This window comes from Mobula birostris, chromosome 9, assembly GCF_030028105.1.
Source record: "Mobula birostris isolate sMobBir1 chromosome 9, sMobBir1.hap1, whole genome shotgun sequence".
In the NCBI taxonomy this organism is placed as follows: domain Eukaryota; kingdom Metazoa; phylum Chordata; class Chondrichthyes; order Myliobatiformes; family Myliobatidae; genus Mobula; species Mobula birostris.
This window is the reverse complement of record NC_092378.1, coordinates 82,348,407-82,369,601: the sequence shown is the minus strand read 5'-3', so window position 1 is coordinate 82,369,601 and position 21,195 is coordinate 82,348,407. Positions and strand designations below refer to the sequence as shown.

Here is a 21,195-nt window from a genome sequence, read left to right as displayed (position 1 = left end):
ATGAACACTACATAATACTTATTAGCTCACATGTTTGGATCTTTCTACAGGCATTTTATGGACTCTTTACCTAAGGCTTAGTAAGCGATACAGAACACTGTCCTATCAGCAGTCTGGTGTTTACCACAGAGGGTCAGTTATTGCTGAAACGTCTGAAGATGGCTGGGCATTGGAGTGAATTAATTCAACACTTCAGCAGCAATCACAGCCTTGTTCATCCACCCAGTATTGAATTTCTCCTCTCGATTCTATTTGCCAGTTTTGCTTAAGATCCTTGATACCACACTTATTTAAACCCTGATACAAAAGGCAGTTACCCTGTCCTCAGCTCTGAAAGTCAATACTTCAGTTGTGCTGTGGCTAGAATTAAGAATTGAGAGCCTGTCAGAACTCAACTCATGACATTGTTCATGAACCCTATCATCATTTTGCTGATGATCCAAAGTAATATCGAGGACAAGGTGAACTGTGACAATGTTCCACTTTGTCAAATGATAGCCAAAGTTGTAGCCTAATGGTTTAGTTAGGCTGGTCATGGAATACAGATCATCAGCACCATAGTAATAATTACAAATTTTACAGTAACAGGATCACAACCAAAAATAAATGACTTAGAATCCAGTGAATGCTTTTGCAGCTTTTTTTTAAGGTAAAGCATAAATTCTAAAGATGGCACCTGTATTCCCCTTGTTGAGGATCGTCTCTCACCATTGGAGTAAGTTGAGATTTCAGAGGCCTCTTCAAGGCCCTTCAATGTCCTTAACTCTGCTCAGTGAAAACATTATCCAGGTAACCCCAGTGTTCTCATTCCCTTTCCAGCTTGTTATAAAACCTGCTACGAGATCTAGGCTGGTGCTACAGAATTATCAAACACTCAATTCAAGATACTTATAAACACAGCTTTATTGATGCAGCAATACACAGAAAGGCAGACACTGTCCATGGTGCTTTAATCAGAAGAAACGAGCTTGATGCACAGATATAATTAGACATTCTGGTGTTCAGACATTTCTTTTCCCAACAGTTTTATCAAATTTATGGAACTCTGAATAACAGACATCCTACTCTGAAACAGCAGCCAGACTGCTGAGTGAGAATCAATTGAGCTAAACTGTTTTCTGATTGAATGGAGGTGATACTCAGGTAACTGATAAAACATGTTCTTCTCTAACTGATATTGCAATTGTTTAGTAGAAGGAAGGGAATTCCCATTTGTTCTGCTGGTTTAAACCTGAGACCTGCAGTGCTTTATCATTAATAATGCACTATTGCCTTAGCTTCTTTGAAAATATACAATTGAATTTAATTTTGCAAGCAATTCCAATTATACCTTGAAGCAAGATCGTTGATGATCATCTGCTCAATACTATTACATGAAGCTCTGCCAATTTCTTTCAAAGCTGCAATTCCTTTGCAAAGATGTAACTAATTAATCTGTAAGTTTGATAAGGAAATCCCTAGGCTTAAACTAATGATGTTTGCAAATGTGACAAGATGACAGTACAAAATTAGCTTAATAGATTATGATATTGCAGTTTGTAAATCTTTTCTCTTAAACTTTTGACACCACTGTCCACATTTACAGCTATCCTCTAACTCGAATGACTTTCTGTAAAATATCAGTATGAAATTGATTGACGTTGGTATCTTTTCTACAGCTGCTTTTAGTTCAACATTCTCACTCGGTTTCCACTTTGAGTTATGAAGCCACTATGCTTACATCATGTCATCTTGAGTAATTAATTACTTACTCACTGAAGAATCTCTAGGGAAAAGAAGAAAATGCAATCAGTCATACAAAAATGGAAGGGTATCTTAGGTCAAAAATTGACACATGATTGGAGACAGCGAAGCATTAAACAATCAATAAAAATTATAATTAGGTTGCTTCAAAAAGGGTGTAAGACAGATAATGGACTAAATTATTCCCTCTTGTAGTGTAGCATAACATTATGTGCATCTCTAATAATACTGTACTACCAGTAACTCTGCACAAACACTACAATGCATCCAATCCTTAAAATAACGTGCACATTCTCTTGTCTATTTGATGTGGGTTTCCATTTTGTGCCTTAGCTTTCTTCGAAGTGGAATCACAAGCTCAAGTGAACCCACAGTGGCTACTGTCAATTTTACAGAAAAGTAGGAGGAAATACAGCAGACAAATTTGACATCATTACAATTGTAAATGCCAGGTCCCAACTATTATTGTTGCTCCAGTGACATGTCCAGTTGCTTGGACATGTATATGTCCCACAGTTGCTTTATGTTTGTCCCTCACTCGGGTAGTTATAACTTGCCCTTTCTAGTATTCAATGAAAATAAATTGACAGAATGGGGTTGGGGGTAAGGAGTGGGTGGATCCTTCTGCCAGGAAAAGATAATGAGTTTTACAGATTTTGAGGTACAGTTTCTTTTAAGCATGATTTTCCCATCTACTCCAAGATAAGAAAGAATTCTTGCAGAATAATATATACCACCTTGAACTTATTTGTGAAATTTGGTCTAGATACTCTGAACCAAAATTCACAAGCATATTGGCAGGACTTGAGGATCTGAGTTATAGGGATAGGTTGAATAGGATAGGACTCTATTCCTCAGAGCTTCGGAGAACGCTGGGGAGATACGATAGAGGTTTACAAAATTATGAGGGGTATAGTTTAGAGTAAATGCAAGCAGGCGTTTTCCACTGAGGTTCGGTGAGACTAGAACTAGAGGTCATGGGTTAAGGGTGAAAGTGAAATGTTTAAGGGGAACATGGGGGAATCCTTTTCATTCTGAGGGTAGTGAGAGTGAGGAACGAGCAGAGAGCGCAATGAAAGGATGTGTGTTTGATGTTAAAATTTAAGAGAAATTTGGTTAAGTACATGGATGGGAGGGGTATGGAGGGCTATGGTCTGGGTGCAGGTCAATGAGACTAGGCGGGTTAGTAGTTTAGCACTGACTAGATGGGCCAAAGTGCCTGTTTACGTGCTGTAATACTCTATGACTCTATGACCATTGTCAAAAATGTGTTACTGAAATACTAGTAAACTGACAACCCTTTCTATATTTTTCTTTATAGAACTAATAACAAGACTGACTTTAGTAAAAACCATTAAAATATTAAGACCATAAGACACAGGAGCTGAATTAAGCCATCTGGCCCTTCGAGACTGCTCCGCTACTCAATCATGGCTGATCCTTCTCGACCCCAGTTCCTGGCCTTCTCCCCGTAACCTTTGATGCCATGTCCAATCAAGAACCTATCAATCTCTGCCTTAAATATACCCAGTGACCTGCCCTCCACAACTGCATGTGGCAACAAATTTCACAAATTCACCACCCCTTGGCTAAAGAAATTTCTCTGCATCTCTGTTTTGAAAGAGCACCCCTCTATCCTGAGGCTGTACCCTCTTGTCCTAGACTCCCACCATGGAAACATCCTTTCCACATCTACTCTGTCTAGGCCTTTCAACATTCAAAGGTTTCACTGAGATCCCCCCCAACCCCCCATCCTTCTGAATTCCAGTGAGTACAGACTCAGAGCCATCAAACGTTCCTTGTATGATAGATAGATAGATAGATATACTTTATTAATCCCGAGGGAAATTTGGTTTCGTTACAGCCGCACCAACCAAGAATAGAGCCTAAATATAGCAATACAAGAACCACCAACACTCAAACAACAAAATGCAAACTATGCCAGATGGAAAATAAGTCCAGGACCAGTCTATTGGCTCAGGGTGTCTGACCCTCCACGGGAGGAGCTACACGTTCGATGGCCACAGGCAGGAACGACCTCCCGTGCCGCCACGTGTTGTATCACGGTGGAATGTGGCCGAAGTCCAAAAGTAAAAAGTTCAATATCCAGTCTGCAAACACGTTTGTCGAACGTAATATGCCCCGGATTGCACCATCTGTTGTTAACCAGATCAGTAAGCACCCAACTCCTTTACGCTTACTGCTGTCGGTGCACTTCCGGTCAGCCGGAACGGTATTACCTACTGAACTCCTCTTCTTCATAAGTCTCTGTCGTCTTGACCCGGTCCTCTTTCCTCGGCTTTGTGATCCCCCTCTGCATCCTCTGTGTGCTTTCCTCCGGATTTCAGCAGGGGTGTCCGCCGCTCTGTTCGCTAAACCAGCTGGCATTAGCTGGTTTCTGGAATACCCAATGCAACCTTGCTTCTGTCCCGCATGTCGGGATGTAACCATTTCCAGCGCTAAAAAAGACCCAAATAAAACTCTCTCTACCAGCATGTTAGAGAGGGTGCAGCATCGTTGCAGGTAACACGTTGCAGCTTCGACGTGTTACCGTGAGAAAAAAAAATACAAAAAATAACATAAATTAAAAAGTAAGAAGAAGAAAGTAAGAATAGATCGGAACGGCTGTACCAGGCTGCATGCACGACCGGCGCATGCACACTTTTGTTCCTGGAATCATCCATGTAAACCTCCTCTGGACCCTCTCCAATGCCAGCACTTTTCTAAGATGAGGGGCCCAAAACTGTACACAGTATTCGAGATGTAGCCTCACCAGTGCCTTACGAGCCTCAGCATAATCTCCTTGCACTTGTATTCTAGACCTCTTGAAATTAATGCTAACGTGGCATTTGCTTTCCTCACCACTGACTCAACCTGCAAGTTAACCTGCAGGGTGTTCTGCACAAGGACTCCCAAGACCCTTTGCATCTCAGATTCCCTTCTCCCCTTTTAGAAACTAGTCTGCATATTTATTTCTACTACGAAAGTGCATGACCATGCATTTTCCAACGTTAAGCTTTGTCATTAAGGTAAAAATAAGTTTTTGATGGTACATTAGGACATAGTGATGCTAAATATTTTTTCTGGCTCTGTAAGGCTGATTTTTGTTTTTGCATGCAGATTGTCATTTTCACAGATATTATTTAATAATGTTAAGTTTTTGAAGAAATCAAATTTGAATTATGACATTTCAATTTGATCACATACATGTTCCATCATTTAAGCATGCTGTAGAAAATAACATTGTTTATGATTTTAACCTTTTTATGGGTCTAATTGGATACTTTGTTTGATAGATCACTTCTGTTATTGGATGTTTCAGAAACCTTTTGAGTTTAGTACTCAAAAATCATTTAATATTTTAGGGATTGCCAAAGCCCTATTTAATTGTAGCTTTATTGGCAATCAACATTGTTGGTGCCTGGAAAATCCAGGAAATATGAGATCATGATGTTTGGACTGGAAAGCAAGAAACTGTGGCTTTCAGCACAAGACTTGCATTTGATTGACAGTAGGAACTCTTCGTCAACTTTATATAACCCTCAACAATACAAACCACTTAACAAAACTTACCATTCATGGCTGCTGTCCTGAACATCTCCAGTTGACTCAGGTGGCAATTGGAACCCACTGCCACCTAAAAGTGATTAGAAAAGAGAGAAAGCACAGAAACAAGTTTTGTTGAAAACTTTTACAAGATGTTATGAGCAATTGATACTGTTTTAAATACCTATTTTATCCATACCAAATGCATTCAAACAGAATTTTTAAAGTGTGCCAGCTACCACAGAGATGTTTAAAGATGTGATTTAATTTAAAGAAGATGTATCTACTTGTATAACATCTGGTGAAAGTTAAGGACATTCAGTAACTGCTTGTAATTTCTGTTGATTATCCAATCTACACTGTAACTTTGAGAATTTTCCCCTGGTTTACTGCTAAAGAAATGGTGGAGAATTGGAGAACTCCCAGGGAAATGCCAATGCACCTCCTAAAAAAGCAATGCAGAAATTTATGAAGCATCTTTCAGTCTTCAGTTGTAATATATTGATGCAATTATAGCCCTAGGAAAATAGTAAAAATAGGCACTTCCAGCAATTTATTTCTAGCATATCTGGTAAGATGTTGGTGCATAAGGGCAGAGCAGCCTCTCAGGGACCAACCAAAGGTGTTTTGTCTTTTTTTTAAGCTTTTTTTACAATCGCAGGACAATGCTGGATATTAAGAATTTCAGGTACTGCAGGTCTATCCCACCAATGAGCTACTCATTGGCAGAGCAGCTGGACTTTGTGTGGACCTGCTACTGCCTGCTACAGAAAGTCATTGGAGTCAGTTCATGAAGGTGGTGTGCAAGTGATTGTCTTGAATGTTTCTCTTGTGATCACAAGGCCCTGTTGGAAATTGATAAAATGCTGCAAGTTCGTTTTTTGGCAGGGGAGCTGTGTGGCCTTGGTCATTGTGGTGTCTAGGCCTCAAGCCGCGGACTCAACTGTTGCAGCAATCCAGGAAGGGAGACACCAGAGGCGGTGCAGCGCAGCACCCATGCTCTTGGGGGCTAGCCCCTCCCTTCGATGCAGCCCTCCAGTGTTTAATCAGTGAAATGACAAGCTGGATTGCGTGTGTGCATGTATTCATCTGTGGACTACAGAGAACTGTCTGTTCTTGCTGATAACACCCATGTACCATCAACTTACAGGACATGTCACTCAGGCACTTGGGCTATACATATTGTCTTGTGTGACTGTCTTATATGTGCCTTCTGCTATATATGACTGTTGGTACTGTGTTTTGTATCTTGACACGGGAACACTGTTTTGTTCAGCTGTATTCATATTTGTTCATGTATGGTTGAAAGATAACTAAACTTGAACTTGAACTTATTCTGTTGTCTCAAGTGACTGCCAGTGACCTGTCAAAGGTTACAAAGGAAGACTTGGGCAGCCACATGAATATGCAGTAAATATATTTGTTGGTGAGCAGACAAAAACCAAGGAAAATGTGTAATGAGGATGCTAGTCAATAAATTCAAAGCACTCTGTATAGAAAGCTGTTCCTGAAAATAGAGCAAGAGAAAGAGAGAGAGAGGGGAAAACATCCAAAATACTGGAGGAACTCAGCAGGCCAGGGTGCATCTATGGAAAAGAGTGTAGCTGACATTGCGGGGAAAGATTCTTCATTAGGACAGGAAAAAAAGATGAGATTAGAGCAGAAGCTGGGGGTAGGGGAGGAAGAAGTACAAGGTGGTAGGTGATAGGTGAAACCAGAAGAGGGGGAGGGATGAAGTAAAGAGCTGTGAAGCTGATAGGTGAAAGGGATAAAGGGCTGGAGAAAAGGGAATCAGAGAGGAAAGGGTAGAAGATCATTAAAGAAAGTAAAGGGGGTGGAGCACCAGAGGGAAGTGAGGTAAAGTAAGGAGATAAGGTGATAGAGAAAATGGGAATGGGAATGGTGAAGGTGTTGCAATTACCAGAAGTTTGAGAAATTGATGTTTAAAGAGAGAGAGAGAGGGAGCAATTTGGGTAATGAGAGCTATTGTTGAATAGTCAGCATTGTATAAATGAACAGAATGGGAATTTCCTGTGGTGAGGTAATGAGGGTCCATTGATTGCTTAGTGCATTCCTAGAGGGATTGTAGCTCAAAAGGTGGAGTTTACCAGTGCCAAAGAAAAAACTGATAATGTTATCACAGCAGGAGTTAACATGAGGGCTAGTCAAAGGGGAAAAGGTCAAAACCAATGAAAGATCAAAACCAAGATCCAATAGAAACGTCTGTGGAAGACAGATCCTATTTTGGATGCCATTACGGATATTTGAGGAAAAAAAGAACCTCACAGTCTTCCACCTCCACTGGGAAATCTTGGTTGTTATTTCTTATTTTATTTTATTTTTTATTGTATTGCGATACAGCATGGAATATTGTGATACCCTTCTGATCCTTCGAGCTATACCGCCCAGCAACACCCGATTTAATCCTACTCTAAGAACGGGACAATTTACAATGACCAGTTAACTTACCAACCGGACTGTAGGAGGAAACCAGAGTACCTGGGGGAAACCCACACGGCCACTGGGAGAACATACAGACTCCATACAGGCAGCGGTGGGAACTGAATCAAGGTCCCTACTACACTACAGTACCGGTCCCATGTCAGGTAATTAATCTGTGTTAATAGAGGACAAAATATGGAAAAAGAGTGTACAAGAAAGGAGAGCCCAATAGAAATCCTGGCATCTACTGCAGGAGTGGAATTATCAGTCAGGACTGGCAATGGTTGTGATCTCACTGGCATATTTTATCATCATTTCTGCTGCAGGAGTTTTGAGGATGTGACTAAACACATTGATGAAGGAAGAGCAGTAGATGTAGTGTATATGGATTTCAGCAAGGCATTTGATAAGGTACCCCATGCAAGGTTCATTAAGAAAGTAAAGAGGTATGGGATCGAAGGGGACATTGCTTTGTGGATCCAGAACTGGCTTACCCACAGAAGGCAAAGAGTAGTTGTAGATGGGTCATATTCTGCATGGAGGTCGGTGACCAGTGGTGTGCCTCAGGGATCTGTTCTGGGACCCTTACTCTTCGTGATTTTTATAAGTGACCTGGATGAGGAAGTGGTGCGATGGGTTAGTAAGTTTGCTGATGACACAAAGGTTGGAGGTGTTGTGGATAGTGTGGAGGGCTGTCAGAGGTTACAACGGGACATTGATAGGATGCAAAACTGGGCTGAGAAATGGCAGGTGAAGTTCAACCCAGATAAGTGTGAAGTGGTTCATTTTGTAAGGTCAAATATGATGGCAGAATATAGTATTAATGGTATGACTCTTGGCAGTGTGGAGGATCAGAGGGATCTTGGGGTCCAAGTCCATAGGATGCCCAAAGCAGCTGCGCACGTTGACTCTGTGGTTAAGAAGGCATACGGTGTATTGGCCTTCATTAATCGTGGAGTTGAATTTAGGAGCCGAGAGGTAATGTTGCAGCTATATAGGACCCTGATCAGACCCCACTCGGAGTACTGTGCTCAGTTCTGGTTGCCTCACTACAGGAAGGATGTGGAAACCATAGAAAGGGTGCAGAGGAGATTTACAAGGATGTTGCCTGGATTGGGGAACATGCCTTATGAAACCAGGTTGAGTGAACTCGGCCTTTTCTCGTTGGAGCGACAAAGGATGAGAGGTGACCTGATAGAGGTGTGTATGATGATGAGAGGCACTGATCATGTGAATAGTCAGAGGCTTTTTCCCAGGGCTGAAATGGTTGCCACAAGAGGACACAGGTTTAAGGTGCTGGGGAGTAGGTACAGGGGAGATGTCAGGAGTAAGTTATTTACGCAGAGAGTGCTGAGTGCGTGGAATGGGCTGCCGGCAACAGTGGTGGAGGCAGATACGATAGGGTCTTTTAAGAGACTTTTGGATAGGTATATGGAGCTTAGAAAAATAGAGGGCTATAGGTCAGCATAGTAATTTCTCAGGCAGGGACATGTTCGGCACAACTTTGTGGGCTGAAGGGCCTGTATTGTGCCGTAGGTTTTCTATGTTTCTAGAACCTTCTGAAGGTGCAGTAGACCAAAACACTACTCCCTCCCCCACTCCAACTCAAATCTAGACCACACTGACTTCAACTTGTTGATGTGACTGCTATCCTCCTTTGTGTCTTGTCAATTCCAAGAGATATTAATTTAGCAATGCTAGTGAACATCAATTGAACACCAATTATATGAGTCATGTTGCAAATCGCTTAATCTTCCAGAAGCAGAAAGTGCTTCTTTTTATAACTTCTCCTGTTCTCATGAGTGGTTGTTGACCTGACATTACTCTGTCCACAGAATGGTGTCTGACCTGATTTGCTGAGTATCTCCAGCATTTTCTGTTTCTATGAGCTTGCACAATTTTAATCTCTACTTCTACTGCAGCAAGTAGACGTTTTGTGAAAGCTATTGTGTAGCAGTAGGAACTAATCAGAAAATACATGAAACAGTCAGCAGGTTGGGCAGCTTCCACAGAAAGAGAAACAGTCAGTGTTTCAGGTCTGTCAGAAAGTGAAAGAGATAACCAGTTTTCAGTAGGAGAGAAGATGGAAGAGGGATAAATAGAACAATGGGAATATCTCAGATAGAGTGAGCTCAAATGACATGATATGGTAGTTTGAACCAAATTGTGTTTTTTGTCTGTGTTACCTGGTAGCTCAGTGAAGCATGCTTAGTGGGTCAGGCTAAACTAACGGAAGGAGACAAACACTAAAGCAAATATCACAGACGGTGACTAGCAGAAGATGTCAGCAGATGTCAAAGGGGGTTTGCTACATTAATTCTCCATCCCACTCCCACTCCAGCCTGTGTGTTTGTGTTCTCTGTGTGAACCTCAGTGAGGCTCTACACAAACTCAAGGAATAATATCTCATCTTCAATCAGGGCACATTATAGCCTCCGGATTCAGTGTTGAATTCACAGGAGACTCTGCACATGATGGGATCTGGAGCAGCGCACCAATTACTGAAGGAACTCAGCAGGTCAAGCAGCACCTCTGGAAGGAAATGAACAGTCCATGTTTCAAGTTGGCATCCTTCATCTGGACTACTGGATGCACTCGGACTGACTCAGAGTTGGACTGTGGTCGGATGCTTCCAGGATGCTGCATCTCATGTTTGCGGTGCTGGAGGTTCACCGTCTGCGTGAGATGATGGGACTTTCGACAAACTTTGAGACTTTTTATCATGCCCATGGTCTGTTCTTTATCAAATTACGGTATTGCTTTGCACTGTTGTAGCTATATGTTATAATTATGCAGTTTTTGTCAGTTTTTCAGTCGGTTTGTCATGTGTTTCTGTGATATCATTCTGGAGAAATATTGTATCATTTCTTAATGCATGCATTACTAAATGACAATAAAAGAGGACTGCGTGTCCTCATAATCTAATCTAGTCCACATGAAGGGTCTCAACCCAAAATATCAATTGCGTAGTCCCTCCTGTGCTTTGAGTGCTGCTTATCACTGAATTCTCTGCTTTAGATAATTCACTCATTAATTCAGTTTATGTCTGACCTGACAATTTCTGCTCATCAACAGTCTGCATGGTTCAGTTTTTTACCGTCCATTAGTACATTCTGGCCTGCTGAACTTACAGCATTGCCTTGCTATGAGCAACACATAACTCATAACATAAAGAAGCATAATGGGATTCTGTCACATTAAACTATTTAGTCTCAGTGGTGTATCTAAAGTATGGCGGGTACGGCACATGCCCTGGGCGCCACTGAGCAGTTTCTATTAAAGTCAGACAAGCCATCCTTGGATAGTGAAAAAAGAATTTTCTTCAGATGTATGACCTGTCTTTGATTATCATGGGTGAGAAGCACTATAACCATATAACAATTACAAGTTGGAGGCGGAGGAAGCCAAGAAATTGAGCAAGTTCTTCATGCCCTTCTTTGAAAAGCCCGGAACAAGTAGTTCGACACCTTCCATGGAGTCGCCTGCACCTGCTACAAGTTTGTTAGAATCCGAAGGTGGATCAAGTACAAATGCCTCACAAGCCAAGGAGGAAGTCAAGTCAGATAAATCTGAGTATGATGAGATTAAGAGTGAGGCTGCCACAGAGAACGTGGACATGACAGGAGGGGGAGACGATGATGGTGGTGGTGATGTTGAGTTTATTGACGAGATTTTACCTGAGGAGATTGAACTTGACGACACTGAACCTAGTGAACTGGATAGTGTCAAACAGCCTTGAACTGTCATACCAGAAGTGATTGAACAGCATGACATTGGACTTCTGAAGTTCAACAAGGATACTGGAAAAGCAACTCTGCCTGATGCGTTGAGAACAGAAATAATAAAGCTGGGTTTGAAGTATTTCCAGAACAGTGAGGGGCCTTTCCTACCAACAAATGAACAAAACTTGGTTTAAGAAGAAATTGAGAAATGGTCGTGGCGAGGAAGAGACTCACTCATGGCTGGTCTATTCCCCTTCTAAAAAATCTGCATTTTGTACCTGTTGTCTTCTCTATTCCCGGTCAGACAATCAATCCTCATTGGAGCAGGAAAATGGATTCAACCAGTAGAAAGCACCTGAAAGGATTAGTGTTCATGAAAATGCCAAGAACATCAGGAATGTTTCACACAGTGGAGAAAATTTGGAAAGAAATTTAGCCGGAAACAGAGGGGTTATTGACGCGGTATTTCAGTCACAGATTGAGAAGGAAAAGCAGATGTGGCGTGATATCTTGACAAGAATCCTTCACTGCATAAATTTCCTTGTGACTCAGAACCTGGCTTTGCGAGGACACAGGGAGTCACTTCAGCTAGATGATGACTCCAATGTGGGAAATTTCTTTGACTTACTGAAACTACTGGCCATCTTTGACCCTGTCATAAAAGAACACCTTACTCATGTGGAAAGTCATCCTGGATCTTTCACTGGGTGTCCAGAACAAATTCATCCACATGATGGCATCCACTGTTCGCCAGAGTTTACTGAGAAGCATTCGTAAAGCCAAGTGCTATGGTCTCATGTTCGACTCAACTCCTGATCAGGCACACCATGAGCAGATGTCAGAAGTAGTGAGGTATGTGGAAGTTGATCTTGAGAGGAAAACAGTCCATGTTAGAGAGTCCTTCCTTGGTTTTATCCAGATAAGCCAGAAGGATGCTGAGAGCTTTGTTGAAGACATCTTGAAACAGCTAGAGAAAGATGAAATGGAGCTACAAGATGTCGGTCACAGTGCTATGACAACGCTGCTGTGGTGGCTGGCCACAGAAGTGGTGTTCATCAAAGAATAAGTGAGAAAAACAACCTGGCAGTGTTTGTGAATTGTGACAATCACTCACGCAACTTGGTGGGTGTGCATGCAGCCAAGCAGGTCACGTTCTTTGGAACTATCGAAGCTCTCTATGTGCTTTTCTCTCATTCAACACAGCACTGGGAAAAACTCAAAAACGTGTGGTTGTTAAGTCGGAATCCGAAACCAGGTGGAGTGCAAGGACAGAAGCGGTGAAGCCCGTCAACAAGTACCTTGAGGAGATACTTCAAGTTCTCCAGGACATGATAGACAATGAAAACGAGACCAGTGAAACAAGAAATGACACAAGGCAGCTGTACAACTGCATGTTGAGTTACGATTTTCTGATTTTGCTTGGACTTTGGAACAAAATACTCATTCGCGTTGACCGTACTCAAAATAGGCTGCAGGATTCTAGCATGAACTTCCACCATGGCGCCCTGGATTTGAAAGCCCTCCAAGATCATTTTTATGATGACAGAGAGTGTTGGTCAGTGAGTCACTCGAAGAAGGAGTCGGTCTCTGTCAAGAATGGAATATTGAAGCTGAAAGACGTCAGAGACGAAAGAAACAAATGGCTGATGAGAACTCAAGAGACGCTGGGTTAACAGCTAAGGAGGAAATGGAAAGAGTCATGATGGGAACACTCAACTGTCTTCACAGAGAAATGGATAAAACGTTCACTCGTTTGTACGACACTGACGCCAAGTTTGGGTTCCTTCTCGATGTCGAGGGACTGTGTTATGACGCCGACAGTAATGACCTAAAGAAGAAGTGCAAAAATTTGGGTGAATTGTACAGCTCTGATGTTGATGGACAGCAACTATATGAAGAAATTTTGGATTGCAGAATGTTTCTATCAAGGCAGGTCAACATGAAAATATCAAGACCTGAAGAACTTCTTGAATTTATTGTTCAGTATGGAGATGCGAGGGTCTTCCCCAATCTTCACATTGCTATTCAGATAATGCTAACCATCGCAGCTTCCATCGCCAGCTGTGAGAGATCATTCAGCAAGTTAAAACTAATGCTTTTGTATTTTAGAGCCTCCATGGGTCAAGGCAGACTCTGATCTTGCTCTGCTGAGTGTAGAAAGAGAAGAAACTGAAAAATCTGACTTTGACCACATCATAGACCAATTTGCATCAGTGAAAGCAAGGAAGGTGCAGTTATAATTTTCATATAGTGCCATAATTTGTTAATTAAAAGTTTAAGGAGCTTGACTTGTATTTTTGAGCTGATATTATGGTAAAGTTATCTAAAAGATGGGTGTCAGATGTTTGGACAGGGGCGCAATTTCAGTACTTGCCATAGGTGCTATTTTCCATAGATATGCCTCTGTTTAGTCTCATTCTATCATAGATACTCCCTTTGCTCTATCCATCCCCTCCCTTTTTCTCCGCAAATTAAAACTAACTTGTCATCTGTCTTTCTCAGTTCTGCCAAGATAGCTCAGTCCTGAAACATTAAATCTCTTTCTCTTTCCACATATGCTGCCTGATTTGTTGTCTCTTCTTTCTTTAATTGTTTGCTGAATTGTGGCAGACTTTACAAGAGATCTGATGAATTGACAACCCCATGCTTGATAGTCCTGTACAAAGCCAAATGCATGGCTGGTTCTGGGTTTTAATAGTAGAACATCCAGCTCCTAATCCACCAAAGTACAACGTGTAACCAAGGCTGATCTTATCAAGTCTTCAGCAGGGTCCTCTGCAGAAGAACTTGGCTGCAATTGCCTTCTCATGAACTGCTACCCCTGCCCCCTACTTTGCCTGCTATATACTTCAGAGTCCAGTCTCTCACACATATCATACCTAAATTATGCACAATGCCAATTTCTCTGCCGGTGTAAAATTAAGTGAGTTTTCATCATTCCTCTCCTCATTGCGTTACCCATTGCCTTACTAGACTGCACTTCCTGGGACCTCGTGTTCAGAGTTAAGTAAGCACGGAAAGTGAGGGTTGGATATGGAAAAAATATAGTCCTTTGACTCTGATTAGGAATATGAGAAATAGGGAGAAAAAAGACGAGCAGGATTCTGAGTTCCAAGCCTGCTTTCCAGCAAGTCCAATCTCTCTAAAATTCACCTGATCTCCCTATCCCTCAATTCCCCTGGAGTCCAAAACTGTATTATCCACCTTGAACTCACACAAATGATTAAGTATCCTAAGCTGTCAGGATGAGAAAAGAATTCCAGAGGTTCCCAACTCTTGAGATTAAAAATATTCCTCTGGAAGTCAGTCCTACCTTCTGACCACTTACCTAGACACCCGACCTCCAGGCCAAATCGATCCAGTTAGAAAAACCATCTCTCCTACCCTTCAAAATCTTTTATGCTTCAATTAGATCATTACTAATGCCCTCAAATGCCAGATCTGTCTTTTTAAATTCTTTTCTCCTACAACAGCCCTCATCCCAGACACCATCCAGGAAACACCTGTTTGATTGGTGCTTTTTTTTACCATCCAAAACATTTACCTCCATCTACACCACCAGTGGATGCAAAGTGTGTCATTTACCAACTGAAACAACAGGAATTCTGCAGATGCTGGAAATTCAAGCAACACACATCAAAATTGCTGGTGAATGCAGCAGGCCAGGCAGCATCTGTAGGAAGAGGTGCAGTCGACGTTTCAACCCGGTCTCGGCTTGAAACGGCGACTGCACCTCTTCCTACATTTACCAACTGATACATTTTAGAACCCTTTAACTGGAGGCCAAGACTCCAGGCCAAGCCAGAGGAAACAACAATGCTGTCCTTGTGGTTGATTTAAAAGATATTATTTTCTGTTCTTCTCAGCTATGTGAATAGCTTTACAGTCTTTACTTTATACTCTCTTTTCCACATTCTTGACCACTCACTTAGCCCATCTATAACCCTCTGCAAACTCCTTGCATCCTCCTCACAGCTCAATATCCCATCTAATAACTGAAAAGCACTTTACTTGCAAAACATTTTTGCTTATTGTGACAACTTATTACCAGATCCAAAATGCTTGAGTATTTCATTGATCAAATCTTGTGTTCTCCGTATTTCATTCGTCAGTGTCAAAGTTGTATTTTCTTGCTGGTGATAAATATCCGAAACCTTCAACCGCAGCTTTTCAATCTCCTCCTGTATTTCTGCACCTGATGAAATGCTTCTGAAAAGAAAAGAAAATAGAAGCAGAGTCTCTTATGCTACAGTCAACAAACCTGGTTTTCAGCTGCACAATAATGTAAATGGAGCTTTATATGTTAAGTTGCACAGTACGGTAAATAAAACACCTTAGTAGTGAGATGTAGAGAGAGTGGTAAAAGTAAATGAGGAAGTGAATATGAATTAAGATGCCTTAAAGCATTATAATCTAAATGAGATGGCGAATTGTTGCTGGGTAGTGCAGTGCAAATAAGATTGCACAATATAAGAACCATAGAACCATAGAAACTACAGCACAGAAACAGGCCTTTTGGCCCTTCTTGGCTGTGCCAAATCGACATAGAATCATGCCAGATGACCCTAAGGCCGGTGACCCTGGTGTCTTACTAGCATTACAGAATAGATTAGTTTGAAGTTCCTTAAACTAAATAAGGGGGAAGAAAAGCAGAACTTTTGGTTATTGGTAACAATGAAAAAGTGTGAATCTTAGAAATAAATTTGATCATCTGGCCTTACAAGTCAAGCTGGAAGTAAAGAACTTGGATGTTATTATTGAATCTGAGCTAAATTTCAAATCACATATTAACCATATTATTAAGATTGTGTTCTTTCATTTAAGGAATATTGTATGAGCTTGACTTCTTATGACATCTCAAGATGCAAAAAAATTGTTTTTAGTCAATTAGATTACTGTAATGCACTCTTTTCAGGATTGCCTAAGAAAAATATAAATCGGCTGCAGCTTGTTCAAGATGCAACAGCAAGAATCTCAACCTAAAAAAAAGTCTGAGCACATTTCACTGGTTTTGGCATCATTACACTGGCTGCCTGAGTTCTTTTGGATCAATTCTTAAAAACTTTTCATTATATATAAAGCTGTAAATAATCTGACTCCTCCAGAGTATGGAGTGTCTATCCTCTCTCATCCCAAATCGTAATATTAGACCCGTGAATACTGGTTTGCTTAGTGTATAAGTGTACAAGCATATAAGAACTGGTGCACCAAAAATCTGTAATACTCTACCAACTGAGATACCCCAGGCTAGTAGTGTGGAATGTTTCAAAACACTTCTAAAAACTACTTTTTAAATTTAACCGACTTATAAGATTACTTAATGCCTTTTGATGATGATTACATTTATATAATTTGGTATATTTGGTTACATTTTATTCTATATCAGATGGTGAAAGGGCTCGATAGAGTGGATGTGAAGAGGATGTTTCCTATGCTGTGCCTCAGAATAGCCTCAGAATAGAGGGGTGTCCTTTTAGAACAGAGATGAGGAGGAATTTCTTTAGCCAGAGAGTGTTGAATCTGTAGAATTCATTGCCAGAGGCAGCTGTGGAGCCAAGTTATTGAGTATATTCGGTAGAGGTAGATTCTTTATTAGTCTGGGCACAAAGGGTTACGGGGAGGAGGCAGGAAAATGGGGTGGACGGGGAAAATGGATCAGCAATGATGAAATAGCAGAGCAGACCCGATAGACCAAATGCCTTAATTTTGCTCCTATATCTTTTGGTCTTATCTGCTCTTCGCTCATTGGTCACATGAAACAGGATAATTAACATGTTACATTGTCAAAGGCCAATTAAATGAAACAGGATGAAACAGGAAATAACAAGGCTCAGCAAGCTTGGCCCATTCATTAAGATTCTGGCTCATCCTGTAAAACCTGATTTCTTATCAGAATCAGAATCAGGTTTATTATCACCTGCATGTGACGCAAAATTTGCTAACTTAGCAGCAGCAGCAGTTTAATGCATTACATAATATAGAAAACAGAAAAAAATAAAATAATAATAACAAATAAGTAAATTAATTACGGTAAGCATATATTGAATAAATCTAAAAATGTGCAAAAGTGAGGTGGTGTCCAAGGGTTCAATATCCATTTAGGAATCGGATGGCAGAAGGGAAGAAGCTGTTCCTGAATCACTGAGGGTGTGCTTCAGGCTTCTGTACCTCCTACCTGATGATAACAGTGAGAAAAGGGCATGCCCTGGGTGCTGGAGGTCCTTAATAATGGACGCTGCCTTTCTGAGACATCGCTCCCTGAAGATGTCCTGGGTACTTTGTAGGCTAGTGCACAAGATGGAGCTGACTAGATTTACAACCCTCTGCAGCTTCTTTCGGTCCTGTGCAGTAGCACCCCCCGCCGCCATACCAGACAGTGATGCATCCTGTCAGAATGCTCTCCATGGTGCAACTATAGAAGTTTTTGAGTGTATTTGTTGAGATGCCAAATCTCTTCAACCTCCTAATGAAGTATAGCCGCTGGATTGGTATGTGTTCCTTCGTCTTACCTTTCCTGATGTCCACAATCAGCTTTTTCGTCTTGCTGATATTGAGTGCCAGATCACTGCTGGGGCACCACTCCACTAGTCGACATATCTCACTCCTGTACGCCCTCTCATCACCACCTGAGGTTCTACCAACAATGGTTGTATCATCAGCAAATTTATAGATGGTACTTGAGCTGGGCCTAGCCACACAGTAGTGTGTATATAGAGAGTAGAGCAGTGGGCTAAGCACACACTCCTGAGGTGCACCAGTGTTGATCGTCGGTGGGATGTGCTAATCCCCATATCCAACCAACAAGCTTCATGTGTCCAAAAATGTGTCATCATGGTTTAAACATACCTTCTCCCTGAATATCCAAATCCCTCCCAGGGTAGGTTGTTCCATAAATTTATATTACACTTGGTTAAAAAAAATCAAGAATCTGATTAAAATTTGCTAATGTACTATAACACACGTGTTCTAAACATCTAAAAACCCAACAATGAAATGGAGATAGAAGACTCTGGTTCCATGAGTTAAAAAGAGTTTCATGATTCCTTGCATATGGAAAAATGTAGGGGTGCTCCCCTCCACATTAAAGACTGCAAATCCCAAGAGACTACGGAAGCTGGGACCTAGAGCAACACACATGATGCTGAAGGAAGTCAGCAGGTCAGGCAGGGAAATGAACAGTCAACATTTCGAGTTGAGACCCTTTATTGGCATTCAAAAGATCCAAAAGGTAGTCAGTTATGGCTTTGTTTCAAAGTTCAAAGTGAATTTTATCATCAAAGCGTGTACTGTATATGTCACCATATACTACCCCAAGATTCATTTTCTTGCAATCATTGTAGAACAAAGAAATACAATATAAGCAATAAAAAACTACTCACAACTAATATGCAAATGAAGACAAATTGTGCAAATAACAAAAACAAATAAAAGTAATAAATAGAACTGAGAACATGGGTTGTAGGGTTCTTGAAAGTGAATCCATACATTGTGGAACCAATATCAGAGTTGTGGTGAGAGAAGTTATCCACTCTGGTTCAGAAGATTGATAGTTGTAGGGTAAAAACTGAGTCAGTTTGAGGAGCGGGGAGCACAGCGGACAGTGGACAACAATTCCACCACACCCTACACATGCAGCAACTGTGGCAGAGCCTGACGTTCCAGGATTGGCCTCAATAGCCACAGTCGATGCTGCTGGACAAACCAGTGACTACCAAAGGCGTAGTACCCATGGTTGATCACGACTAACGGAGGCCACACACACACACACACACACACACACACACACACACACACACAGACACACACACACATCCCTGGTGGTGTTGGACCAAAGGCTCCTGTACCTCCTTCCCAATGGCAGCAGCGAGAAGAGACCATGGCCTGGATGGTGGGGTTCCATAACGGTGGATGCTGCTTTGGGATGGATGCTCTATGTATATGGTTGAGATTATTGTGGAGTGGTGATCATGGTGTAAGCTATGGAATGCAAAAGTAGTGTCCAGAAAGTTGATTGTGATGGCCGCATTATTTGATTATCAAGTGGAGGTGATTACAGTTTCTCTTCTTGGAGACATCATATCCATGTGTAAGATATACAGAACTAAAACTGGTCGGTTTGCTATTCTTTATTGGAATTTTAATCTAATGAAGAGTAACTGTGCAGCAAGACGGCACAAATTAATGGTTTAAACCTTTTAGATAAAGATATTTAAATGGGATTTTATGCTTATAACATTTTAACATTTGGATAACATACTGTTGATGTTAGAGACATTAAATTTAGTCAGTAATACAAGAGGTAAATTGGTTGAATCAGTTATTAAATTATAAAATGAAATAATAACAGTTTATGCACATATTATATCAGCTTAACATTTGGAAAAGAAATTGAAGTGCTAGTAATGAATCCAAAACTTATACTCCAGAGTCTGAAAGCAGATTAGATTAGAGCAGAGGAAACTAGTTCTGATTCAGTACGACATCATTATGGTTTGGCTGATGGCTCTTGCCTCTGAGTCAGAGGTTGCAGTTTCAAATCACATTCCAGATTCTTGAACAAAATATCTGAACTGATATGCACAATGCAACATAAAATAACTGCAGATGCTGGAAATCCTAACTTGAAAACCTCAGCAGGTTGAGAAGTGATGATGGGTCTTGGGAGTTGAAACATGACCACCTGACTTCTGACCTTCTGAGTTTGTCCAGCGTTTTCTGCTTTTACTCACAATGTAATACTGAGGGTCCCTCTTCCCTGACATGTGGACAGAAACAATCTAATGACATAATTTCAAAGAACTAGTACTTTCCCTTTACTGACATTTAACCTATAACTATAACCTACAGTGTATATGGATTTCAGCAAGGCATTTGAAAAGGTGTCCCATGCAAGGCTTAAGGAGGCATAGGATTCAAGGGGACTTTGCTTTGTGGATCCAGAATTGGCTTGCCCACAGAAGGCAAAGAGTGGTTGTAGATAGGTCGTATTCTGCATGGAGGTCGGTGACCAGTGGTGTGCCTCAGGGATCTGTTCTGGGACCCCTACCCTCCGTGATTTTTATAAATGACCTGGATGAAGAAGTGGAGGGTTGGGTTAGTAAACTTGCTGATGACACAAAGATGGGAGGTGCTACGGATAGTGTGGAGGGCTGTCAGAGGTTACAGCAGAACATTGTTAGGATGCAAAACTGGGCTGAGAAGTGGCAGATGGATTTCAACCTGGATAAGTGTGAGGTTGTTCATTTTGGTAGGTCAAATATGATGACAGAATATAGCATTAATGGCAAGAGTCTTGGCAGTGTGGAGGATCAGAGGGATCTTGAGGTCCGAGTCCATAGGACACTCAAAGTTGCTGCACAGGTTGACTCTGTGGTTAAGAAAGCATACAGTGCATTGGCCTTCATCAATCGTGGGATTGAGTTTAAGAGCCGAGAGGTAATATTGCTATATAGGACCCTGGTCAGACCGCACTTGGAGTACTGTGTTCAGTTCTGGTTGTCTCACTATAGGAAGGCTATGGAAACCATAGAAAGACTGTGGAGGCTTACAAGGATGTCGCCTGGATTAAGGAACATGCCTTATGAGAATAGGCTGAGTGAACTCGGCTTTTTTCCTTGGGGTGACAGAGGATGAGAGGTGACCTGATAGAGGTGCATAAGATAATGAGAGGCATTGATCATGTGGATAGTCAGAGGCTTTTTCCCAGGGCTGAAATGGCTAACACGAGAGGGCACAGTTTTAA

General features: G+C 41.3%; 1 protein-coding gene across 1 annotated transcript in view; it reads right to left on the bottom strand.

The window, feature by feature from the left end:
* Positions 1-740: 740 nt before the first annotated feature.
* LOC140202419 (uncharacterized) overlaps positions 741-21,195 on the bottom strand; it is a 174,612-nt gene continuing 154,157 nt past the window's right edge. Inside the window, exons 21-23 of the mRNA XM_072267286.1 lie at positions 15,502-15,662; positions 5,317-5,380; positions 741-855 (exon numbers count right to left, since the gene is read on the bottom strand). Of these exons, the coding sequence (XP_072123387.1) occupies positions 741-855; positions 5,317-5,380; positions 15,502-15,662 (340 nt within the window). The remainder of the gene's footprint in view (positions 856-5,316; positions 5,381-15,501; positions 15,663-21,195) is intronic.